The following is a 27,575-nucleotide window of genomic DNA, read 5'->3' as shown; positions in this document are numbered from 1 at the left end:
TCGCTCCTTCAGTACTGCCTTGTCGAGTCAAATTTATTGTCACTTAGCTATATACAAGTATATCACGTATATAACTATATAATGTATATTAGAAAAATGACAGTGTTTCTCTGAACCCGGGTGTAAAACACAGTAATGCACATAACACACTATAACTTACAAAGGTAAGGATAAAATCTACAGATGAATCGCACCAAAATAACAAACTGAAGTGCATTAATGTTAAATATTGTAAGTCTGTGTGGCGCGTGGTTAAGGCGTTGGACTAGCAATCTGAAGGTCGTGAGTTTGAGCCCCAGCCGAGGTAGCGTGTTGTGTCCTTGAGCAAGGCACTTAACCACACACTGCTCCAGTCCACCAGTGAAAATGGGTACCGGCAAAATGCTAGGGGTTAACCTCGTGATAGACTGGCGTCCTATCCAGGGGAGAGTCTCGTACTCTCAGTCGCTTCACGTCACGGAGACCGGCATAAGTCACCGGCCTGATGAGCCTATAAGGCTCGGGACAGGCTTTTTTAACTTAATTGTAAGGTCTGGAACAGATTAACCAGCGACACTTCAAATACAGGAAAAGACTGTTTTCTTATCCTAACCGTTCTTGTTTTTATGCATCGTAGTCTCCTGCCTGATGGTAGAAAGTCAAAGAGGATGCTGGGTGGATGGGAGGGATCCTTAATAATACTACAGGCCCTGCTTAGCAGTGCTGCTGATAAATGTCCCCGATGGTTGGTAGGAAGATCCCTCTCAGCTGTTCTTATAGTCCTTTGTAGGGATTTCTGATCCAATGTTCGACTGCTGTCATATACCAGATGGAGATGCAACTTCTCAGGAGTGGTGCTCCTGTAAAATGGGGAGCCTTGCTTGCCCGAATCTTCTTAGGACATGCCGCCTTGTTCAGGGAGGTGATATTGAGGGACCAGGTGAGGTCATCCTTGATGTGAACTCCCAGAAACTCTGTGCACTTAACTCTCTCTATGGAGGAGCCTTGTATTCCCAGAGAGGGATGGTTTGTTGCACCTTCCTGAAGTCCACTATGATCTCCTTTGTTTTCTCCGTGCTTAGGTTTCAGTTGCTCTCTTCTCACCAATCCACCAGCCGCTCCACTTCCTGTCTAATCTCTGTCTCGTCATCGTTCTTGATCCGGCCGACCACTGTTGTGTCATCTGTAAATTTGATGACACAGTTTGAGGTGAATCCTGAGTCAGTGTGAACAGCAGCAGGTTAATATCCCTCTGCTGTATCACTTTACGTGTGGCAGAAGGATCCGGAGACTATCAGAAGTGGAAGGAAAAACAGAACGGAGCAGGTGTCCTCAGTGTTAGGAGATGGGATTCCGCTTGGAATTCCTTTCCATAGAGGAGTGTAGAGGTTAGATCACTGGAGGTATTTCAAGAGAAGATGTTTCAGTTTTTGGAAGATTGTGGGCTATGTGGTGCTGCAACAGAAGAGAAGCTATGGCATTATGCAACAATATATAATATTATATTACATTAATTTAATGCATGTGCATGTCAAGGATTGTATCATGAGTGACCACATTGAGGGGCACAGATTGATAACTTCCATTTGTATGATGCAGTTGACATCATTCTAAAACCTTTGACAGGAGAGTTTTTGAACAAGTAGTGGCAGCTGGTGGTGTAGTGGCATCAGTACCAGACTTCAAGGCAGAAGGCCCAGAGTTCAAACCCAGGCAGGTCCCAACCTGGGCAGCAGCAGTATCTGCACAGAAGAAAGAGCTGGCTTTCGTATCTACTTCCGTATCTTTCCATGAAAACCCTATGAACAACAACAAAGTGACAGCTTGTCACCCAGCCAAAGGAGTGGTTATAATGAGCATCTTAAAAGCACAAGGCGATTAGGATACAGAGATCTGAAGAGACTGCTATCAGTGGTACCGCAGAGACCATCAAGGATGCTCAAGAGGCCAGAATTCAGACATTTGAGGGATGGAGGGCTGAAAGGATTTGCGATATTTGTGAGAAAAATAAGGATGATGAGGAGAGAAAGTTTTGTGTCAGTGTAGTTGAATATAATTGGAAGAAGCACTGTACTCTGTTCGTCATTTGTGCCTGTTAGAGTAAAGCTTGCTCACAGCATTCCTTCTAATATAGATATTTAGTACTTTTTTATTCTCTACAGGTGTGAAGGATTTCATGTGTGAACTTTGTGGGAAGACGTTCAGTGAGAGGAACAGCATGGAGAATCATAAACTACTTCACACAGGTGTGCCTGGCAAACTGAATCAATCTCATTAGAACAAGGACCAGGTTTTCATCAGACACCAGTGGACTTAACTCCACCTTTCAGAAGGAGATTTTTCTGTGAAAGCCAATGTGCTGAAAGTGAATCTGGTTGGGGATGAAAGTTGCAGGGTTTTGGGGAATTGGTAGCATTTCCAAAATAGATGATATGTGCATATTAGGCGGAATGGTCTTCTAACTATGATACTAGTTAACGAAAGAAAAATGGATAACTGGCTTATTTACAGGTTGGAGTTTAACTTGTGGGTACAGAGCTACGTATACATTATATGTTCAGTTGTCACTTTATTAGGTATACCTGTACACCGGATTATTAGTACAAATCAGCCAATCTTTTGGTAGAATCTCAGTGCATAAAAGCATGTGGACATGGTCAAGAGGTTTAGTTGTTTGGATCAAACATCAGAATGGGGAAGAGATGTGATCTAAGTGACTTTATCAGTGAGATGATTGTTGGTGTCAGTTGGGCTGGTTTGAGCATCTCTGAAACTGCAGATCCCCTGGGGTTTCCACGCACGACAGTCTCTAGAATTCACAGAATAGTGTGAAAAACAAAAAAAAAATCCCAATGAAAATACTTTGTTAATGAGAAAGTTCAAACTGGTTGATGACTGGTTCAAGTTGACAGGAAGGTGCCAGTAAGTCGAATAAACACACGTTACATTGGTGGTGTGCAGAGCACCTCTGAATGCACAACGTGTTGAACTTTGAGGTGGAGGAGCTACAGCTGCAGAAGACCACAAACATACACTCAGTGTCTGCTTTATTGGTTGCAGAAAGTAGCACTATATGGGATTAAGCTGCAAACAGAAATTAATTTGAATCTAATATGTTGTACGTAGACAGTACCTTAAATTTTAAAAAAAACTTTGCCAATAAGAAATAATGGCAAAATAGTAATTGAATCTGTGTTGAGGACTGTTCCTTTCTGATAACATTGTTCTCCAACCACCAATCCAACTTTTAAATCCTTTCTGTTATTGTCTCCCCTTCTCCTTCACAACTTTCTTGCTCTCAGTTGGAAAGCAGTGGACCTGCAGCGTGTGCGAGAAGAAATTTGTTACCGAGTACATGCTCTTCAAGCACATACAGCTTACCCACAAAAAGGTGGAAGCTCAGAACTGCCATCTGTGTGGCACAAAGGTCTCAACGCGAGCGTCGATGAACAGGCACATGCGGCGCAAGCACCCTGAGGTGAGGGGGTTTTCAGGAAGGTGTGACTGCCAGGGTGTTTGATGGCAAGGATGAAGAGGAAAGGCAAGGGCTTTGTTTTGCAGTCTGACTAGAGAGAAATTTGCTCTTTAACCCAGCTGAAGCACTTCTTACGTGGTCTTATAGCATCATTACAATCTCAGGATAACTGTGCAGAATAGTATAACTGATTTTGTACCCAACGACAGTTTGATTGGATATTAAATGGCTGGTGGAAGTAGCTTCCAGGGGGCACTACAATTGACAGTTCTACTGCAGTAGCGAAAGTAGAGAAGCAAGTTTCTTACATTTTAAAACAATGCAAACCATACTTAAGACCATTACCCCTTCTGGGCATAGGCCGCCGACAGCAGCTGGCCAGTGTCCTCTGTCCTGCACCGGTCTTCCAATTTATTCCCAGGTGTAGCCCATCTTCAAAGATCCTTCTTCTCCCAGGGATAAGGTCTTTGGAGCATCTAATTTCATTTCTGTAGCTCTGGGTTTTACCCATGCACAACCCTCCTCCTCTTGCATCTGAGCTTGGGAATGTCCGTGGTGGAGTTAGTACAAACTATAGTTTTAAAGAAAACATTTGAAATGTGAAAATTAGAGCTGCTGACCTATTTTGTTAGAGCAGATAGGGTTAAGAAGAGATCTGAGAGAACAGTTCACCAGGTATTTCCCTGAATTATTCATTCCTATAATTACAGTATGTCTACCAAACTAAGTGTAAGGTGCTCCTTCCCTCCAGTGGCCTTCAGGTCACCCTTAGGCAAGGTGAAGGAACCTGCTTAGCCCGCTCCACCCCCCGGAATCAGGGACATGTGAAGCCATGGGAGCAAGTGGTAAATGGTCGCATGAACAGTTGGTGCATATTACCAAGTTATGTGACCACTGTCGCTGGGCAAACAACCCCTGAAGGGTTTTGACAATGGCTGGGGTTGTCCGTCTTGTAAATACACTGCTCAGAAGACAGTGGCAACCCACTTCTGTTGAAAAATTCACCAAGAACAATTGTGATGGAAAGACCATGATCACTTATGTCATACCATATGGCACTTAATGAACAATAATTACAATGCCAATTTTGATGCAGAATGAGTCACATGAGCTCCATTTATTTACTGCAAATAGTTCTGAATACTGCCTGTTCCTTGTGCCCATGTCAGTGTGTATTTGTGAGACCCCCCCCCCCCCCCAGGGGCAGATGTGGGAGAGGTCAGGATGCTCCGTAACCCACATTGTTCTGATGATTGACCAAGCTCTACTGTTTTGTTACAGCAGGAGATAAGCTTGCATGAAAGTGAGTTGGCTGAAATAGCCCAGGTGAAAAGATTAAAACGAGCACAAAGGAAGAAGAGGAAAGTGGATGAGGAGGACGACGATGAGGAGGAAGACGAAGAGGAAGACGATGATGAAGAAGACGATGACGATTCAGCAACAGCTCCCGAAGAGGCCGCGATGTATTCCTACACAGACAAAGAGACTGGTTTTGCAGCAGCGGTGGAGGATGAGACAGACTCAGCAGTACAAAACATGAGTCAGGTCAGTGTGATAATCGAAGCATAATTAGATGACTACTTCCTATAAGATCAGGGTTGTCAATAAAAATACAAAACCTTCATTTATTGTTACTTTCACTTCCTCAACATTCTTACGCACTTTCCAGCTAATGAAATACTTCTCAGTATGGATATTGTTATAATGCATAAAACAACTAGCTGATTTCCAAGGCTCCCAGAAACTGCAATATGGTAATGACCAAATAACTTTTTAATCTTATATAAGCGGGGAAATATGTATTGCAGCACTGAGGATAAAATTGCTGCTCATGTTTAAAGAGGGTGTGCCTGATAGATTCATAAAGTCAGCATACAGCAGGGAAAGAGGCCATTCAGCCTATCACAATTATACCAGCTAGTGGACACCCATCTGAGTTGCAACACTGGGCTCATAGTCTTCTAAGTAATTCAAGTGCTTGACGAGACATCCAAATTCTGTTTGAGGAAAACAGCCCAGTCATTCCTAATAACCAAATCGCTCCATACTGAACAGCATCTTGGTGAATCTTCTTAGCAGACTCTTCAACTCAATTACATTCATCTTGTAGAGCGCTGACTGGAAATGCATGCTGTACCCCATCTGAGGTCAGAGCAATGTTCTAAAAGGTTGGAACTTAATCTCTTTTATTGAATATCCCAATTGATGGAGGTATTCTGCCCTCGCTTAAGAGTTTTCCCTTACAAAAAGTAGATTCAAACACTGAACAAAGCTCTCTTGACTTACAACAAATTGGTTCTAACTGACTGGAATGTACAAATGATACAAAATGGCCACCCTGGTGATGAAAGGGAATTGCTTAACAATGCGATAATGAGCAACCAACAGCTGTGAGCTTGCAGGTAGTGAGATCCAGTAATTAGAGATAACAATCTAAATCACAGAAGACATAACAGAAGGTCAGTATCCCAAGTGCTACCTTAACCGCATTATAAAAACAGAAAAACCTACAATACAATACAGGTCCTTCGGCCCACAATACTGTGCCGAACAGTAATTTCCTTAGAAATTATCTCGGGTTACCCATAGCCCTCTATTTTTCTAAACTCCATGTACCTATCCAGAAGTCTAGAGACCCTATTTTATCCGCCTCTATCACTTGCCGGCAGCCCATTTCATGCACTCACCACTCTGCATTTTAAAAAAAAAGCAAACTTAACCCTGATATCTCCTCTGTACCTACAACCAAGCACCTTAAAACTGTGTCCTCTCATGTTAGTCATTTCAGCCCTGGGGAAAAAGCTTCTGACTATCCACACGATCAATGCCTCTCATCATCTTATACACCTCTATCAGGTCATCTCTCATTCACCGTCGCTCCAAGGAGAAAAGGCCGAGTTCACTCAACCTATTCTCATAAGGCATGCTCCCCAATCCGGGCAACATCCTTGTAAATCTCCTCTGCACCTTTTCTATAGTTTCCGCATCTTTTCTGTAGTGAGGTGATCAGAACTGAGCAGAGTACTCCAAGTGGGGTCTGACCAGGGTCCTATACAGCTGTAACATTACCTCTCTGCTCTTGAACTCAGACCCCCTGTTGATGAAGACCAATGCACCATATGCTTTCTTAATCACATAGTCAACCTGCACAGCAGCTTTGAGTGTCCTATGGACTCTGACCCCAAGATCCCTCTGATCTTACCATTAATACTATATTCTGCCATCATATTCGACCTACCAAAATGAAACACCTCACACTTATCTGGGTTGAACTCCATTTGCCACTTCTCAGCCCAATTTTGCATCCTATCCTATTTTGTAACCTCTGACAGCCCTCCACACTATCCACAACACCCCTAACCTTTGTGTCATCAGCAAGTTTACTAATCCATCCCTCCACTTCCTCATCCAGGTCATTTATAAAAATCACAAAGAGTAGGGGTTCCAGAACAGGTCCCAGAGGCACACCACTGGTCACCAACCTCCATGCAAAATATAACACATCTACAACCACTCTTTGCCTACTGTGGGCGAGCCAGTTCTGGATCCACAAAGCAAGGTCCTCTTGGATCCCATGCCTCCTTACTTTCTTAATAAGCCTTGCATGGGGTACCTTATCAAATGTCTTGCTGAAATCTATATACAGTACATCTACTGCTCTTTCTTCATTAATGTGTTTAGTCACATCCTCAAAAAATTCAATCAGGCTCATAAGGCATGACCTGCCCTTGACAAAGCCACGCTGACTATCCCTAATCATATTATGCCTCTCCAAATGTTCATAAATCCTGCCTCTCAGGATCTTTTCCATCAACTTACCAACCACTGAAGTAAGACTCACTGGTCTATAATTTCTTGGGCTATCTCTGCTCCCTTTCTTGAATAAAGGAACAACATCTGCAACCCTCCAATCCTCTGAAACCTCTCCCGTCCCCATTGATGATGCAATGATCATTGCCAGGGGCTCAGCAATCTCTTCCCTCGCTTCCCACAGTAGCTTGGGGTATACCTCTTCCAGTCCCGGTGACTTATCCAACTTGATGCCTTCCAAAAGCTCCAGCACATCCTCCTCCTTAATATCGATATGCTCAAGCTTTTCAGTCCGCTGTAATTCATCCCTACAATCGCCAAGTTCCTTTTCCGTAGTGAATACTAAAGCAAAGTATTCATTAAGTATCACCGCTATCTCCTCCAGTTCCATATACACTTTTCCACTGTCACACTTGTTTGGTCCTATTCTCTCCTCTTGCTCTTCACATACTTGTGGAATGCCTTGGGGTTTTCCTTATTTCTGTTTGCCAAGATCTTCTCATGGCCCCTTCTGGCTCTCCTAATTTCATTCTTAAGCTCTTTCCTGCTAGCCTTATAATCTTCTAGCTCTCTAACATTACCTAGTTTTTTGAACCTTTCGTTGGCTTTTATTTCTTCTTGATTAGATTTTCAACTACCTTTGTACACCACGGTTCCTGTACCCTACCATCCTTTCCCTCTCTCATTGGAATGTACCTGTTTAGAATTCCACATAAGTGTCCCCTGAAGATTTGCCACATTTCTGCCGTATATTTCCCTGAGAACATCTGTTCACAATTTATGCTTCCAAGTTCCTGCTTGATGACCTCATATTTCCCCTTACTCCAGTTAAATGTTTCCTTAACTTGTCTGTTCCTATCCCTCTCCAGTGCTACGGTAAAAGAGATAGAATTGTGATCACTATCTCCAAAATGCTCTCCCACTGAGAGATCTGACACCTGACCAGGTTCATTTCCCAATACCAGATCAATTACAACCTCTCCTCTTGTAGGTTTATCTACATACTGTGTCAGGAAACCTTCCTGATCACACCTAACAAACACCATCCCATTGATTTGGTTTAAACCTCGTGCCATTTCACCAACACATCAATATCACCCTGTGGGCAATCACTACCCTCCACACCATCAACAACAAGTCTTCATATCATCTGTCTGTTTACTGATCATACCTCATACATCCAGTTCATTCACGTATGTTACAAAAGGCAAAGGTCCCAGTACCAGTTCTCGTGGGACACCTTGAGTCATGGGCATCCAGTCACCCTCTATATTCTATTGCTAATCCAATTTTAGATCTAATTTACCCAACTGTTCTAGATGTCCCTGACTCTAACCATTTGGGTCAGTCTCCTGTGTCAAAAGCTTTACTGATGTTCATGAAAACCAGATATTCTAATGCATTGCTGTCATCAGTACACTTCATTACCTCTTCAAAAAATTCATTCAGATTGGTCAGGCTAGATTTGACATCAGCAAAGCCATGCTGCCTTCCAACATATACATGGCTCATTAATCCTCCCCCTCAGAGTTTTTTCTCCCCCACCACTGATGTCAGGCGGTACATGTCTGTAGTTGACAGGAATATACATGCTGCCTTTCTTGAAAAGTGGGGGAGGTAGTCATATTTATCCAGTCACGTCATATCTCACATGTACAGTGAAGATTTGAAAATCTCAGCCAGAGTCCCATTTGTCTTTTCACTTGCCTCCCATAGCGGTTTGGGGTAAATCCCATTCAAACTTGGGTTCTTGAAGTCCCCCAGGTTCAGTTCAGAGAAACGTCTCGTTTCTTTATAGATTATATGGTTATAAATGTTATATAGTTAAATGGAAATAAATTTGACTTGACAAAGGCAGTGAATACCATCTTTCAATCTTTCTACTAGACATGAAGAACTGGAGTTCAGGACATCCTGTAAAGAATGATGCCATGTCAATACAAGCACTTTCTATTGTACTGTTTGTGGTAAATATTTTATTTTAGTTTAAATGTTGTTACTACCGTCCAGGAGGAGATGGAGGAGTCTGAGGATGCATGCTTCATGGTTTAGGAACAGTTTCTTCCCCTCTGCCATCAGATTGATATCTGAATGAACCATGAACACTACCTCACCGTTTTCTCATGTTTTGGAACTATTTATTTATTTTTAATGTGCTACTTATAGCGATTTGTATGCATTATATTGTACCACTGCCGCAAGCCAACAGATTTCACAGCACGTCAGTGATAACAAATCTGATTCTGATTGCAGGTGGTTGTGACACTTGGAGATTCAAACAGTTCTACAGTGACGAGCTCTGCTGGACTGACCAACATTGCGGTTTCGTCCAACATCAGCACCGTGGCAGGGACCCAGTTCACCAACCTTCAGCCCATCACAGTGACCAACCTGACGCTGCAGGACCGGCAGATGCAGCTCGACTCCATCCTGACCGTCAGCTTCGACTCCATCAGTGGCTCAACGGTGGTGCACAGTCGGCCAATGGAGATCCAGATCGAGGCGCAGCCCGCCTCCACGCCGCAGGCCCACTCCTTGCCGCAGTCCATGAACTTGACCACCTTTGTCAACTCTATTGCCCCCGTCGAGAGCCCCCTGGCCGAGCAACCGCACGCCATGGCCTGGAGGGCTGTGCCGCAAGCCACAGATGGTACCCACCACATCCTGCAGCCTCAGCAGGCTGCAGCACCTCCTCCGGCACCACCACCTCAACAGCAGCCGGTTCAAGTCCAGGCACAGCCATCCCAACCATCCCAACAGCAGATGTACAGCTACTAAAGAATCCTGCACCATAAAAATACAGAACATCCTCACCCTGGACGTCAGGAAGAGGCAATGCAGTATTAACTGTGAAAGACCCCTTTACACAGTGGAATGAAACAGTCCACTCTAAACTAGTGTTGATCCACTCCAGGATTTACTGCCTTTGCAGTACCAGCAACTTTCTGTATTCAATCCACTCTGCCCCATGGATTTCCCAGCTTGGATTTGTAGCTTTGAGTTGAACACAGCATCTTGAGTGTATTAATAGCAGTTTAAAATGAACTTTTTTTTTTAATTAAAAAGTGAAAACAATATTAGGCTTGAAATGGAGCACAATTTTAAAAAAAACGACAAAAAGTGTATAAAAAAAAACATACTGCGGCATTTCCTACCAAAAGTTAAAATGTGTTGGAATTGTGAATTAGTGCAAGTGCTAACTATCCAGCTCTGTTTTATTGTGATGGTGAATGTGTGTGGGATAGAGGGTGTTTGGATCTACATATAACTGGATGTAGGTGTGGGTGTCTGCGTGTGTTATTTTACCCATTTAGTGCATTCGCTCATTCTGTAACTTAAACTATTTTTATCAGAATGGGGTGCACTCGACCCTTTTAAAAGGAAGATTAACAAAGGTGATGAGTTAGCAGTCATTTGTTTCTTCTCCACAACACCCCGCAAAACCATGTGAAATTTTATGTATGTCACATTCTTACCCGAGTATAACTCGCATGAGAGTTAATATTTGAAGACTGTTTTAGCTGCTAAAAGAATATTGGTGCGCGTACTAAGGTATGAATAACAGATAGCAGTCACACTCAATAATAAAGTATGTTAGAAGCAAAGAAATTTGGTAGCTGCGCTGAAGAAGGTAGACATGCATTTTACGTCACGCCTGTGTGGAAGAAATGGTGATAGAAGTAAACATTATTTATTTGACTGATTTTCTCTGTCTCAGTAACCACGTGATTCAAATGGATGTTTTTTTTCCTCATGTGAGTCCAGGCAATGATATATCTGTTCCAAACACAGTCTTCTCCTCATCCAATGTACATAACCAGGTAACCCATAGAAATTGGGAAATAGTAGCTGTCTATTTGTTTTTACTAGCCAGTGGTCACAAAGAACAATTACTTTGACAGATTTCAAGCTGCTTGGTACTTGGCAAAGAACTGAAGACAGCCTATTTTTCAGATTGGCATTTGCAGAGTGCCTCGCTAGTGTGTCAGGAGGCAGTCTCCTTTCCTAAGTGCATCTGTTTTGTCCGACATCCTTGACTATTGCTTATAAAATGTGAATAGACCGCCACACTTGGAAGGAACAGCATTTGGTGTAGATTCTTCATGGCTGGGTCTTTTCAGTGAATTACCTTTCTTCAAAAAAAAAGTTTCTGGAGTGGGCAAGATGATTGGATAGGTAACACTGATTTACCAAATCAAAGAAGACCCTGCAGTGAATCAATATGAGTATATGAAAGCACAAATCCAAATACATACTGCATCATGCCCACAGCAGGTTAGATAGATTTTAATTGGTGAACAAAGACAACATTTTAGGTTTGTAGACACAAGAGATTCGGCAGATGTTGGTATGTATCTTTTGGGACCACTGTGTTGCTAACTAGAAATGATCCCTTGTAAATATTGTTTCTGATTTGTCTCATTTACCAGAGTGTTTTATTCACAGTGAAAATGTGAGATGTACTAATTGAAGGGCAGTGAGGTTTAGCCCCTGAAAGCCAGTTCTCACTTTGAGTATACTTAAATTTTCATTTTTTTTAATTTTAGCTAGGCCCAGAATATTTATTGTTCTTTTTGTGAAAGAATTTGTTTTCTACTATCTGCTATGAAATGAGAATGGGCTGGATCGTGTCACTTGCCTGCATGTTGTGCTTGTCCCCAGTTTCTGTACTTGGGTATTGCAACACATGAATCAGAAACAAGTTTAGCAAATCTGACTTCTGCTTTGCTGGATTGATCAGGGAGTCCCAGAGGAGTAGTACGAACATCCTCAGCTGGGTCCTGGAAACACTTCACTCCTGTGTTTTACATTTAAATTGGGTTGTTGAATTAGAATAATACACTTTTGTTTTAATTTTTCTTCAGGTATGACTGGTAGAGGTGAATCAAAAATTTATTTTTCAAGTAATATTTTAATTTGATCATTTTCAAATTATTTTAATCTATTTCAACCATTAAATGTTAGAGACATTTATAAACATCTTAACAGGCTTTTGGCCGCAGTGAGTTACAAGGGAGCAAGGCCTGGGAATATACCTTGTGCTCTGCCTACTTTGTAGAATGGCTGTGACAAGACCTAGTCCCTTCTATAATAAGTGGTGGTCCTCTTTCCCGAACTTACTTTACATTTCTAATTCAGCTTGTCGAATCCATTCAAGTGTTTTCTCTCAATCCTTCTCTTTCTAGAAATTCATCATTCCTCGCATATCTGCCTTTCCTTTAAAATCATTGGGTGTACCTCTCTATAGGTTTTCCAGTGGTAAATGTGAGGTTTTTATGACAAGGATTGCAAGTCCTGAATGAAAGCTGGAACTGCACAGCACTTCCATTATATCTTTTCTAAAGTTTGCCAAAGTCTTTTGCAGCATGACTAAAACAATTACATGAAATGAGTGAATGCATAATTGAAATAGAAGCGTCTTTTAAAACAGCAAGTTAAAGATCCAGGGACACAAAGTACACTGCAGATGCTGGGGTCAAAGAAAAAAGGCTGAGAAAGAGATAGAAGTTTCAATTGATGGTTTACGTCGGTTTGTATCTTAGGAAAGTATATTGAAGGAGTTTTGACATGACCCTGAGATGCCACAGTCTGTATGTAATCCTGGAAAAAAAAATTGAAATGCAGTTGCAGTTGAAGGCAGCTTGTACACCTGGTCTAGACTGCTGTCAGCTTGTGATGAAATGCTTGAAAGATGTGTTTTCCCTTTTGAGATGCTCACTACTTCCAGTGTCTGGCTGAGGCACAGTAATCCGCTGGCTAAATTATGCTGAGCCTGAAGACGTCTGTTTTTACAGCACTAATTCTTGCAAAGAAACAGCAATGGTTTTTGAATAACATACATACTGCTGGAGGATCTCAGCAGGTCAGAGGCCATCTATGGAAAAGAAGGAATAAACAGTCAACGGTTTAGGCCAAGACCCTTCAGAATATTTTCAACCTGAAATGTTGACAGTTTTTCCCCTTCCATAGATACAATTTGACCCTCTTTCACCTTTTGTATGTGTTACTCTGGACTTGCAGCATCTGCAGAATCTCTTATTTTCATGATGTTTGAATGCTCCAAAAAAAAAATCCCTTCTGTTAGGTAATTCCTATAAAGAAACATTTCATTTAAATATCTGGGGTAACATGATCAATAATACAGCATATGTTTCTCAACTGCTTTGAAGTCTCCCATCGGTCAGGGTCAACCATGGATGTTGTGTCCTAGCTGTCTAGGTATGCAGGCTAGACAGTACAATATGGAGAGCAAGCTGTTGCCAAAGCTCTTCTCCACACATCTGATAACCCAAAGGAATGGAAGAGACCGACACAGTTTGGGACCAGTGACGTGGCAGGAGTTGCCAGTCAGCGTTGAACTCAACGTAGGGCTGCCAGCTCCAGAATCACAAAACAAAGAAACCGAAAATATCCCGCTAAAAAGAAGACTCAAACAACCAATGTGCAGAGGGGTAAAAAATTGTGCAGACAAAGGCAAGCAAACACATTCAGCTCCGCAAAAGGCATGAAGCCAGGCCTCGGCCTCAGTCCATCAGAGAGCCAAGTAAACGTAGTGAAACCACGGGCACGAAGCCAGGCAGCGTGCTTTCTTCCTGTAACCTTGCATGCCCTGACTAATCAAGAACCTATCAACCTCCGCTTTAAGTATACCCAAATACAGCTGCCCGTGGCAATGAATTCCACAGATACATCACCCTGTGGCTGAAGAAATTCATCCACCATTCTAAATAGATGTTTTTCTATTCTGAGGTTGTGCCCTCTGGTACTAGACACTCCCACCATAGGAAACATCCTCTCTACATCCACTCTATCAAAGCTTTTCAATATTTGATAGTGTTCAATGAAATCGCTAATCATTCTTCTAAATTCCAGTGAGTACAGACCCAGAGCCATCAAAAGCTCCTCATATGACAACCCTGGAATCATTGTGAAACTCCTTTGAACCCTCATCAATGAGTTAGTGGATGTTGATTGCTTATACTTTAAGAAGACCTTTGACAAGGTGCCACACATGAGGCTGCTCAACCAGATAAGAGTTTATGGAATTACAAGGAATGTACTCGCATGGACAGAAGATTGGCTGACAGGAAGGAGGCAGAGTGGGAATAAAGGGGGCATTTTCTGTTCCGTAGGGTTCAGTGCTTATTTTTATGTTATATGTCAACGGTTGGGATGATGGATGTGATGGCTTTGTGGCCGTATTTGTGAATGATATGAAATTAGATGGAGCGGCAGGTGCTGTTGGGGAAGCTGATAACCTACAAGAGGACTTGCACAGATTAGAAGAAGAGCAAAGAAGCAGGAGTTGGATTATAGGGTAGGGGAAGGTGTGGTCGTGCACTTTGGTAGATGGAATAAAAGAGTAGCCTATTCTCTAAATGTGAAAAAATCAGAGGTGCAAAGGGCTTGGAAGCCCTCATGGAGGATGCCTTGAAGGTTGACTTGCAGGTTGGGCTGGTGGTCGGGAAGCCTAGTGTGATGTCATCATTCATTTCCAGAGGATTAGAATATTGAAGCAAGGATTTAATGCTGAGGCTTTAAAAGGCATTGGTCAGACTGCATTTGCAGATTTGTGAGCAGTTTTGGGAACCTTATCTAACAAAGGATTGCTGGCTTGGAGCAGGTCCAGAGTAGATCCTAGACAGACAGACAGACAGACATACTTTATTGATCCCGAGGGAAATTGGGTTTCGTTACAGCCGCATCAACCAAGGATAGTGTAGAAATATAGCAATATAAAACCATAAATAATTAAATAATAATAAGTTAATTGTGCAAATGGAAATAAGTCCAGGACCAGCCTATTGGCTCAGGGAGTCTGACACTCCGAGGGAGGAGTTGTAAAGTTTGATGGACACAGGCAGGAATGACTATCTATGATGCTCAGTGTTGTATCTCGGTGGAATGAGTCTCTGGCTGAATGTACTCCTGTGCCTAACCAGTACATTATGGAGTGGATGGGAGTCATTGTCCAAGAAATGAAAGGATTAACATACAAGATGCATTTGATGGCTCTGGGCCTGTACTCATGGGAGTTTAGAAGAATGAGGGAGGATCTCATCAAAATCAATCAAATATTGAAAGACCTAGATAGAGTGGATGTGGAGAGCAACACACACAAAGTGCTGGAGGAACTCTGCAAGCATCTGAAAAAGAGTACAGTAAACGTTTTGGGCTGAAACCCTTTGGCAGGATTCTGAAGATGTGGAGAGGGTGTTTCTAATAGGGGAAGTCTACAAGCAGGGGGCACAGTCTTAGGAGAGAAGGCTGAATCTTTATCGTCACCAAACAATTGATACTAGAGCGTACAATCATCACAGCGACATTTGATTCTGCGCTTCGCGCTCCCTGAAGTACAAATTGAAGTAAATATAATAAAAATTTAAATAATAAATCATAATTAGAAAATAGAAAAGGGAAAGTAAGGTAGTGCAAGTCAGCTCCGGATATTTGGAAGGTACGGCCCATATCCGGGTCAGGATCTGTTCAGCAGTCTTATCACAGTTGGAAAGAAGCTGTTCCTTACATATGCATCTTTATTCTCCAGGTGTTCTAAGGAGGAATGTAGTGCCAGAGAGATGGCATCTGCCGTTGACCTGTTGCTCTGGTAGGCAAATTACAAAGTGTCGAGATTGACAGGTAGGTTATGATTGATGTGTACCATAACCAATAGCTCGAAGCACTTCATAGCAATTGATGTTAAAGCCACAGGTCAGTAGTCATTCAGGCATGCCACTTTGCTTTTCTTTGGCACTGGGATTATCGTTGCCTTCTTAAAACACTGGGGGATCTTAGACTGAAGCAGGGAGCAGCTGAATCTTTGGCACAGAGATGAAGGGGAATTTCTTTAGCTACCGTGTGGTAAATCTGTCACAGGCAGCTCTGAAGACTAAGTCATTGGGTATATTTTAAACATTAGTTGATAGATTTCTGATTAGCTAGAGTGTCGTATATTATGGAGAGAAGGCAGGAGATTGAAGTTGAGAGGGATAATAGATCAGCCATGGTGAAAATGCCCAAATCTGTTCTGGACTAAGTTAGTTAGTAGGGATTGGATCAGAGGGTGAAGGTAGAATGATAATAGGTGAATCTCTACTGGAAACCAAGGGGACATGGGGCAAATGACCTCCTCAATTTAAATTAGTAAACTAATTTATTATTGTCAGAACACTGTGGTACAGTGAAAGAGATTGTTTTACATGCTATCCATACAGTTCATCTCATCATCAGTGTACCGATGGACAACAACAAATGCAGAATAAGCTGAATTATTATAGGTTGTACTTTTGCCCCTAACAAAGATGGAGTCCGAGTCGTCGCTGAGCCCCGTCGTTGCCAATAAAACGATCCATTACAGCCATTGGCTGCCCTTGCCTAGAACTCGATTTCCCATTGGTCGAAGGTTGTGCTTCCTTGTCAAACTGTGGCGTATGAGCACTAGGCAGAGCTGGCCAACGGGTTGGCGGGGAATACGTGACGTCTTTAAGGCGGCAAATGTGAGGGTCGATGCAACGGCGGAGGAGCCGGAGACGGGCGCGAGAGGGAAAGGGGAGGAGCCAGGGTGGGCTCGCGCCGTGTCAGGCTGGTGAGGGGCCGGTCAGCCAGCTCACCGGTTGTCATAGTAACGGAGTGAAGTGGTTGCGAGGGCCGGAGGAGGCGACTCGGTCCAGTGCGGTGAGTCTCTCCTCCTCTGCCGGCGGTGCTGGGTGAGTGGAGGCCTTCGTCTCACCGTCTGGGGCTAACGATTTTGAACTGAGCTTGACTTTTCGGTGTGGGGCCTTGCTTGGGTTTGGGTCGCAATTGGGCTGCAAGGGCCGTCACTTAGTTTCGGATTAAGGTGGAGGCTGGGATGAGCATCACCAACGTTGATCGTCAACTCAAGCTGAGTTGTCTGAAATGCTGGGAACACTCAGCGGGTTAGTCAGCATCTGCGGCGAGAGGAACAGATCCGTTGTCACTTCTGTTTCTGCACAACTGCTGCCAGGTCTGCTGTGTGTTTCTTGTATTTGCTTAAACCCATGTCACTCATTGCATTGAAAGTGAGCACCTTACTAGTGATTGATCATTCTTAGTTGTAAGAATCTGCCGTGCTCTATTAGAGTTATAAATCCATGGTCTGAAAGGAACAAGTTGTCCAACTGTAGCAAAGATAAATAATAAATGTTGAAGATATTCAACAGGTCGGGTAGCACTTGTGAAGCAAAACCGCTAACGTGTCAAATCCATTGTCAAAGTTCTGTTTCTGCCCCGATGCTGCTGGGTCTGCTGAGTTTTCAGTGTTTACTTATATTGATATGCTCTTTACTTATATGCTCTTTTCTAGGCATAAGGTAATTTTAATTGTACGTGTACTGCCTTAAGCATTGAAGAGTACAGTACAGGAACAGGCCCTGGCCCACCTTGTCCACACTGAATAAGTTACCAAATTCAACAAAAATCTCTTGCCTTTTCATGAGCCATTTCCCTTCATTCTCTGGGTATTCATGTGTCTATCTAAAAGGCTCTTACTCGCCACTATTTTATCTGATTACACTACTATTCCTGGCAGCCCCTAGGTACCTACTACTTTCTGGGTTAAAGAAAATTACGAGGTGGCCTACAGGGAAAAAGTCATCTCTATGACACAGTGGAGTCAAGAAAACAACTTCTCCCTCAATGTCACGAAAACAAAGGAACTGGTTGTGAATTACAGGAGGAATGGACCCCTATAGACATCAATGGATCTGGGGTTGAGAGAGTAAACAGCTTTAAGTTCCTCCTCATCCACATCACTGAGGATGTCACGTGGTCTGTACACACCAGCTGTATGGTAAAAAAGGCACAACGGAGCCTCTTTCACCTCAGACAGTTGAGGAAGTTTGGTATGGGCCCCCAAATCCTAAGAACTTTCTATAGGGACACAATTGAGAGCATCCTGACTGGCTGCATCACTGCCAGGTATGGGAACTGTACCTCCCTCAATTGCAGGATTCTGCAGAGAGTGGTGCGGACAGCCCAGCACATCTGTAGTTGCTAACTTCCCATGATTCAGGACATTCACATGGACAGGTCTGTAAAAAGGGCCTTTAGGATCATTGGAGACCTGAGTCACCCCAACCACAATCTATTTCAGCTGCTACCATTTGGAAACATTACCGCAGCATAAAAGCCAGGATCAACAGGTTCCAGGACAGCTTCTTCCACCAGGACATCAGACTGATGAACTCACGCTGATTTGAATGTACTTGATATTACATTGACTATTCCATTTATTATAAATTACTATGATTGCACATTCAGACAGAGACGTATCTTAAAAGATTTTTACTCAAGTATGTAAGAAATAAAGTCAATTCAATTCAATTGCCCCATGCATCTCCCTTAAACTTGACCATATTTCCCATTTAGCTACGTCCTTTGATAATTATTCTGTTGGCATCATAAATCCCTAGTTTGTAAGAACCAAGTTGCCAGTGTACACTATATGTAATAAAATACTGAAAATATTCAGTGGGTTGGGCAGCATTGGTGGAAAAAGAAACTGAGTTTTGTGAAAATTATTTTATCAAAACTAAAAATGACCTCTTTCTCTTTCCACAGATGCTGCCTGACTTGCTGAGTATTACCAGTATGTTTTTTTGTTTCATACTTCCAGCATCTGTAGTTTTATTTTGGAGACTTGAGTGATTAAATTACTCTTCTCTTTGGTGTTTGAATTGTTTTCTGCTCTTATGTGGTGCAAATAAAGACCTACTTTATAGCATAGAAGATTGTAGTACTGAAGAAACTGCTTTATTGATCTAAAAGCAAATTACAGCAGATGCTGGAAATCTGAAATACAAGCAAATGAATCAGAATGTCCAAAAAAAAAGTTAGGTCCGTGTTTCTCTAACCCAGAGCATTATGCATGTCATATAACTGGAAGTATTTAAAGAGGAAGTAGGTAACTTTTGGTCTTTGAGATTTTTTTTCAATATTTAGGCTTTTGATCATCTGCATCTTCATTTTTCCATTCAACGTTCTATTTCTGTTCATAACCTTTTGCAAATTGTAAACTGATTTTTCAGCTATGTAGGCGGCCCTCCTTATCCGCGGGTTCCGCATGCATGGATTCAGCCAACTGCAGATCTGGAAAACCCAGAAGTTCTCTCTCCAGCAGTTGTTGTTTGAGCATGTACAGACTTTTCTTTCTTGTCATTATTCCCTAAACAATACAGTGTAACAACTATTTACATCGTATTAGGTATTATAAGTAATCTAGAGATGATTGAAAGTATACAGGAGGATGTGTGTAGGTTACCGTGGATCAGGAATTTAAAAAAAAATGGAAGGTCTCTAAGTTGGAACAGGTACATCCGGTATTATTTTGCGTCAGTTAGACGTTTGTCTTAGTATATAGTATATATTTTACCTCTCTATGCATATAAAACATTTAAGAAATGTATGTATTTCAATAATTAAACCATTGCATTGCTTAGTAATAATTGTAGCTTTCATTCGGGCAGGACCTTCACATGCTCCATTATTCTCACTTTGTTGACCAACTGTAGCCTAACACTTTTCCAATGACTGATGGTGTTTCACCTCTTTCTGATCGCTTTATTATTTTCACTTTATTTTCAATCGTGATTGTTTTCTGGAACAGAAACACTGTGGGTGGCGGGTCCTAAGCTCCGCCGGGTCTTAAAGTCCACCGACTTGAGCATCCGTGTTTTTAGGTATCCAAGAGGGATCCCGGAACCAATTCCCCGCGGATAAGGAGGGCTGACTGTACCCATTCCGTTAATCGTTTAATTTGCCAAGGAAGAATGAACCTGGCACAATAATTGCTTTTCCACAGAAAATCATTGGCCTGCTGTGTATTTGCTGGAACATTCTATTTTTTAAAAAAAAATCAACTTTCCAGCTACTGTTTATTTTATGTTTTGTCATCTTCACTGTTTATTTGCCATCTCCCATCTTTTGAGTGTAATGACCTTATTAGAGCAATGGTAGTAGACTCTGGATTGGCTGCTTGGTGTACCAACCCTCTTCTGATTTTGACTAGATGACACCAAGTACTTTGGAAGATATAATAAAATTATGGCTCATTTAAATTGGTGGTTCCTCTTCTAAATGACCCTAAGGGGTTAGTCCGCTGGACAATACTGCTATTCCGCACCCTTCAGAATTTGTTTCTGAGCCAACATCACTAGAATTAAACCCTTTGATAGGCTCTGTATCACATGGTAGCTTGTGCAACATTGTTGCTCTGCTGCTGTAAAAAGTCCTTGGCAGGCAAGGACTTCAGACATTTATCATTTGGAATATTTCATTGCTTGGATTTTAATTTAGTTCTAACTTAGGATCTTTTACTTAATTTATGATTCCAGTAAATTTCTTTTAATGTAGCAGGGTCCCTCAGATATTCCCTTTCTTGTAAGGTTTTGAAACAATTTCCCTGATGTCATTAGGTTATCCCTAATTTTCCTGAGAATTTGCATCAGCCATTTCTGTCTTTAAATAAGTAAGCTTATATCTTGAATTAACCTACATTTCAGCTGTAGGTGCAAGTGCACAATTGTGTTTTGATGTTTGAAATCGAGTATGATTGATTCTTAGAAATCTGTAAACGCTCATTCAATTTTCCATCTTCTACAGCAAAAAGCAGGTGTTGGTGACAAATAGTGGTATGATTCCAGTGAGTTACAATCAGAAAATGGCCCCAGGAAAGAGTATCAAGTACTTGGATCTGGTGCTGTCATGTGAGTGGTCGGATTGCACCTTTATTGGAAAGACAATGGAGGAGTTCTGTGATCATATTGCTGCACATCTGAAAGAGCATCTTAATGAGTATGACAGTTTTGGTGAATTAGGTATGTAACATTTAATATCATTTGTATATTTCTCCTTTGATCTGCTTTCCCAAGCTTACAACAATGTGTCTGCTTTAAGTTTCCAGGATATGCCCTGGCAAATTAGAGTACCTGCAATGTAAGTGAGACAAGGTTGGTAGAACCACATTAGTTTTCTGATGTTCGACAAAATCTGTGTTTGGAAGATTCAGAAGACTTAGCTCAGTTGCTTCCTTGAAGGAAGAGAAATCGAAGAGTCGCTTTTCAATTGAATTGCTAAGAGCAGGTCAGCTGTGTAGCCTTGTGCTTTGGGGAGATATTAGATATTGTGACAGTCAAAGCTATCATTTATAGTGCCCTGCACAGATTCTACTTTTTACCCAAAAATTTTATCTCCTCTGAAGATTTCTTTGACTTAATAAAACTGTTTGCAGCTTGTGTTATAATCAAACCCAAGGTTAAATCTTTTCTTTTTCAATCTTTCTATTATTATTATCAATATATATTGGGATTACAAACTTACAAATTTATACTAAACATGAAAGGATACACAAGCAATAGTTACAATATAATTAAGTCTTCCCAAATCATGAATGATACAAATAACATATAAATAAAACTAGGTTATATCATAATATATATTAAAAAAAACAAAAAAGGGAAAAAGGAAAAAAAAATTATGCTAGAAAAAACTAATCTAACAACCTAATAACTAATAAAGTGAAAAAAGAGAGAAAAAAATAATATAAACAGCCCTTTTTTTTTAATATCTATTATAAAAAAACAAAATCATCAGTGTCGCCAACTCCAAACCTCTCAACATATGTATAATCAAAACTGGAAAAACGAATAGGTTTGGAACAGGGTCTCATTACATCATAGAAAATATTGAATAAATGGTCTCCATGTCTTTTCAAATTTAATAGAAGGGTCAAATACAACACTTCTAATTTTCTACAAATTTAGACATAGTTTGAGAAAGTCAATAAAATACAGTAGGGGGATTAATTTCTTTCCAATTCAACAAAATAGATCATCTAGCCATTAATGTAAGAAATGCAATCATTCGACAAGCAGAAGAAGGTAAATGGATTGAGTCCATCATTGGTAAACCAAAAATTGCAGTAATAGGATGAAGATGTAAATCAATGTTCAATACCGTGGAAATAATGTCAAAAATGTCTTTCCAATATTTTTTCAAAAGTGGACATGACCAAACCATATGAGTTAAAGACGCTATCTCAGAATGACATCTGTCTCAAATAGGATTTATATAGGAATAAAAACGAGCCAATTTATCCTTAGACATATGAGCCCTATGCACAACTTTAAACTGTATTAATGAATGTTTAGCACATATAGATGATAAATTGACTAATTGAAGAATTTTATCCCAATTCTCAATAGGGATAGTAAGGTTAAGTTCTCCTTCCCAATCATTATTAATCTTATAGAAGGGCTCTGAATGTATTTTCATAATTATATCGTAGAGTTTTGATATTACACCTTTCTAAGAAGGATTTAGTTCTAACAAACTCTCCAAAATACCCAAAGACTCAAGATTTGGAAAGGTAGGAAGTACAATATTTAAGAAATTCCTAATCTGTAAATATCTAAAAAAAAATGAAATCTAGGCAAATTATATTTATTAGATAATTGTTCAAAGGACATCAAACAATTATCCAAAAATAAATCGGAAAATCGTAGTAATCCTTTAGTCTTCCAAGCTGAATAAGCTTGGTCTATAATAGAAGGATAAAAAAAGAAATAGGAATAGTTTAAACAAATTGATTCAACCCAAAAAATTTCCGAAATTGAAACCATATACGTAAAGTATGTTTAACTATTAGGTTGTCAATTCGTTTCTGCAATTTAGAAAGAGCAAAGGGAAGAGAAGACCCTAAAATAGAACCCAATGAAAATCCTTGTGCAGATTTAGTTTCCAGGTTCACCCAATGAGGGCTTAAAGATAAATTCCCAATCCTTTAACCAACATATCAAATATCGGATATTAACTGCCCAATAATAAAATCTAAAATTAGGCAATGCCAATCCACCTTCCTTCCTTGCCTTCTGTAAATATTTTTTACCTAATCTAGGATTTTTATTCTGCCATATTTATGAGGAAATTTTTGAATCAACATTAGCAAAAAAAGATTTTGGAATAAAAATTGGTATCGCTTGAAATATATATATAAAAACTCGGGTAAAATAATCATCTTAATAGCATTAATCCGATCTATCAGAGATAAAGATAATGGTGACCATTTAGTGACAAACATTTAATCTGATCAATTAAGGTTAAAAAATTAACCTTAAATAACTCCTTATAATTTTTAGTAATTTTAATCCCTAAGTATATAAAAGAGTCATTAACTAATTTAAAAGGTAAATTTCCATAAATTGGAACCTGTCTATTTAAAGGAAACAATTCACTCTTATTAAGATTTAATTTATACCCGGGAAAATTACTAAATTGAGCCAACAATGATATAACTGCAGGAATGGATTTCTCAGGATCAGAAATAAATAATAATAAATCATCTGCATATAATGATAACTTATGTATATCCATCCCACGAGTAATGCCAAAAATGTTCAGTGATTCTCTAATCGCAATTGCCAAAGGTTCTAAAGCAATATCAAATAATAATGGACTAAGAGGACAGCCTTTGTCTAGTACCCCGAAATAAATGAAAAAAGGGACATCTTTCTTTGATTGTTAGTGAAAACCAAGGCTACTGGAGTATGATATATCAGTTTAATCCAGGAAATGAATGTCGGACTAAAATTAAACTTCTCAAGCACAGTAAATAAGTATGACCATTCAACTCTATCAAATGCTTTCTCCGCATCTAATGAAATTAAAGAGGTTTAAAGAGGGAATTAAATTCCACCTCAATTAAAGAGGTGGAAGTACTGGTGCTTTTAAGAAATTTAAAAGTGGATAAATCTCTGGGTCCTGACAGGATATTCCCCAGGACCTTGAGGGAAGTTTGTGTAGAGATAGCAGGAGCTCTGGCAGAGATCTTTCAGATGTCATTAGAAACGGGGATTGTGCCGGAGGATTAGCGTATTGCTCATGTGGTTCCATTGTTTAAAAAGGGTTCCAGAAGTAAGCCTAGCAATTACAGACCTGTCAGTTTGACATCAGTAGTGGGTAGATTAATGGAAAGTATTCTTAGAGATAGTATTTATAATTATCTGGATAGACAAGATCTGATTAGGAGTAGCCAGCATGGATTTGTGCGTGGAAGGTCATGTTTGACAAACCTTATTGAATTTTTTGAAGAAGTTACGAGGAATGTTGACGAGGGTAAGGCAATGGATGTAGTCTATATGGACCTCAGCAAGGCCTTTGACAAAGTTCCACATAGAAGGTTAGTTAAGAAGGTTCAGTCGTTAGGTATTAATGCTGGAGTAATAAAATGGATTCAACAGTGGCTAGATGGGAGATGCCAGAGAGTAGTGGTGGATAATTGTTTATCGGGATGGAGGCCGGTGACTAGCGGGGTGCCTCAGGGATCTGTTTTGGGCCCAATGTTGTTTGTAATATACATAAATGATCTGGATGATGGGGTGGTTAATTGGATTAGTAAGTATGCCAATGATACTAAGGTAGGAGGTGTTGTGGATAATGAGGTGGGTTTTCAAAGCTTGCTGGGAGATTTATGCCGGTTAGAAGAATGGGCTGAATGTTGGCAGATGGAGTTTAATGCTGAGAAGTGTGAGGTTCTACATTTTGGTAGGAATAATCCAAATAGAACATACAGGGTAAATGGTAGGGCATTGAGGAATGCAGTGGAACAGAGAGATCTAGGAATAACAGTGCATAGTTCCCTGAAGGTGGAGTCTCATGTAGATAGGGTGGTGAAGAAGGCTTTTGGAACGCTGGCCTTTATAAATCAGAGCATTGAGTACAGAAGTTGGGATGTAATGTTAAAATTGTACAAGGCATTGGTAAGGCCAAATTTGGAATATTGTGTACGGTTCTGGTCACTGAATTATAGGAAAGATATCAATAAATTAGAGAGAGTGCAGAGACGATTTACTAGGATGTTACCTGGGTTTCAGCACTTAAGTTACAGAGAAAGGTTGAACAAGCTAGGTCTCTATTCATTGGAGCGAAGAAGGTTGAGGGGGGATTTGATCGAGGTATTTAAAATTTTGAGAGGGATAGATAGAGTTGACATGAATAGGCTGTTTCCATTGAGAATAGGGGAGATTCAAACGAGAGGACATGATTTGAGAGTTAGGGGGCAAAAGTTTAAGGGAAACACGAGGGGGTATTTCTTTACTCAGACAGTGATAGCTGTGTGGACTGAGCTTCCTGTAGAAGTAGTAGAGGCCAGTTCAGTTGTGTCATTTAAGGTAAAATTGGATAGGTATATGGACTGGAAAGGAGTGGAGGGTTATGGGCTGAGTGCGGGTAGGTGGGACTAGGTGAGATTAAGAGTTTGGCATGTAGGAGGGCCGAGATGGCCTGTTTCCGTGCTGTGATTGTTATATGGTTATATATGAAGTGACACATTCTGAGTTGCTACGTGAAGGAGTATAAACAATATTCAATAATCTCCTAATATTGAAAAAAGAATAGCCATTTTTAATAAAACCAGTTTGATCTTCCGAGATAATTTGAGGTAATACCTTCTCCAGCCTGGACACCAGTAACTTGGAAAAGATCTTGGAATCTACATTCAATAAGGATATTGGTCTATAGGATGCACAGTCAGTAGGGTCTTTATCTTTTTTCATTATTAAAGAAATGGAAGCTCTATAAAAAGATTGTGGCAGTTTACCCAATCTAATTGCTTCTTCAAAAACCCTGCATAACTAAGGAGAAAGAGTAGAGAAAAAACACTTAAAAAATTCCACTGTATACCCATCTGGACCTGGTGCTTTCTCAGAATTCATAGAGGAAATAACCCCTTTAATTTCTGCATCTGTAATAGGAGTTTCTAACATTAAAAGATCATCTGATGATAATTTTTGAAAATTCAATTTCCCAAGAAAATCATACGTGGTATTATGATCATGAGGGAATTCAGAATGATACAGGGAGATATAAAAATCTTGAAAAGATTTGTTTATCTCATCATGGTTAACTGTCAATTCACCATTCTGTTGACGAATCTTAATAATTTGACGTTTAACCAAAGCATTCTTCAATTGATTAGCTAACAGTTTACCCGATTTATCACTATGTATATAAAAATCAAATCTGGTTTTCATTAATTGATTTTCATTCGAAGATGTAAGTAATAAACTGTGTTCCATTTGAAGTTCAACCCCTTGCTTGTAAAGCTCCTTACTAGTCTTACTAGTCTTGTCAATTTCTTTAATTTTATCAACCAATAAAAGAGTTTCCTTCTTAATACATTTTCTCAAACCAACAGAATAGGAGATAATCTGACCGCATTTATATGCTTTAAAAGTGTCCCAAAGTGTTCCGCAAGAAATATCATCCGTGGAATTAGTTGAAAAGAAGAAATCGATCTGCTCCTTCATAAGGTTAATGAAATCCAGATCTTGCAGTAAGATAGAATCAAATCGCCATTGCCTAACACTAGAAGCTGTATCCATAAATTTAATAGAAAGTTTCAATGGAGCATGATCAGAGGTGGCTATAATATCATAATTACAACTAATTACAGATGGAATAAAACGAGAGTCAATAAAAAAATAATCAATTCTCGAGTAAGAACAATAAACATGTGAGAAAAATGAAAACTCTTTGTCCTTAGAATGCCGAAATCTCGAAATATCGAAAATTCCATTATCAGCCAAAAAAGAATTAATGCAAGTGGCCGACTTATTAGGTAAAGTCTGAGTGGATATAGATCTGTCCAGCAAAAGATTTAAACAACAATTAAAGTCACCACCCATTAACAACATATATTCATTTAGATTAGGTAGAGAAGTAAATAAGGACTTTAAAAAATCAGGATAATCCACATTTGGAGCATAAACATTAACCATAGCAACCTTTTTCTTAAAATGTAACCCAGTAATTAACAAAAATCTACCATTCAGATCCAAAATAATATCATGTTGGACAGATGTAATAGAGGAGTCAATAAAAATTGAAACTCCCTTTACTTTGGCATTCGAATTCGAATGGTACTGTTGATCCCTCCAAAACCTAAAAAAATGTTGATTGTCCTCTTTCTTCACATGAGTTTCTTGTACAAAAATAATATGTGCATTCAGTCTTTGGAATACTTTAAAAATCTTTTTCCGTTTAATCGGATGGTTTAAGCCATTAGTATTCCAAGAGACAAAATTAATGGTCTGAGCCAAATTTCTAAAATCTACCCTTTGGTATATAAAGAGTTAACCAAATTATGAACTCATGCACCCGGAAGAGGAACAAAAATAAGGGGCAGTCCCGGAAGTGACGACATCGCAGACATTTTAGTAGTTTAAAATCAGCTCAAATGAAAAAACTAAAAAAAAACTGGTAAAAAGAACAATAGATTTAGAAAAGAGACCCCCAC

General features: G+C 40.1%; 2 protein-coding genes across 4 annotated transcripts in view; both read left to right on the top strand.

The window, feature by feature from the left end:
* Window positions 1–10,963, top strand: part of prdm15 (PR domain containing 15) — an 81,208-nt gene extending 70,245 nt beyond the window's left edge. For 2 of the 3 annotated variants that reach the window (XM_059968746.1, XM_059968745.1), the window contains exons 22-25: window positions 2,142–2,225; window positions 3,282–3,457; window positions 4,736–4,999; window positions 9,518–10,963. In XM_059968746.1, coding sequence (XP_059824729.1) covers window positions 2,142–2,225; window positions 3,282–3,457; window positions 4,736–4,999; window positions 9,518–10,042 — 1,049 coding nt within the window. In that variant the 3' untranslated portion in view covers window positions 10,043–10,963. Of the gene's footprint in view, window positions 1–2,141; window positions 2,226–3,281; window positions 3,458–4,735; window positions 5,000–9,151; window positions 9,232–9,517 lie in introns of all 3 variants that reach the window. The other variant, XR_009511872.1, reaches the window with a different exon arrangement.
* A 5,850-nt stretch (window positions 10,964–16,813) lies between these two features.
* Window positions 16,814–27,575, top strand: part of zgc:112083 (uncharacterized protein LOC550461 homolog) — a 50,182-nt gene continuing 39,420 nt past the window's right edge. The window contains exons 1-2 of the mRNA XM_059968751.1: window positions 16,814–16,971; window positions 20,885–21,099. Coding sequence (XP_059824734.1) covers window positions 20,916–21,099 — 184 coding nt within the window. The 5' untranslated portion in view covers window positions 16,814–16,971; window positions 20,885–20,915. The remainder of the gene's footprint in view (window positions 16,972–20,884; window positions 21,100–27,575) is intronic.

The sequence above is a fragment of the Hypanus sabinus genome, chromosome 4 (genome assembly GCF_030144855.1).
Source record: "Hypanus sabinus isolate sHypSab1 chromosome 4, sHypSab1.hap1, whole genome shotgun sequence".
NCBI lineage: Eukaryota > Metazoa > Chordata > Chondrichthyes > Myliobatiformes > Dasyatidae > Hypanus > Hypanus sabinus.
This window is presented reverse-complemented; position numbering and strand designations above follow the sequence as displayed.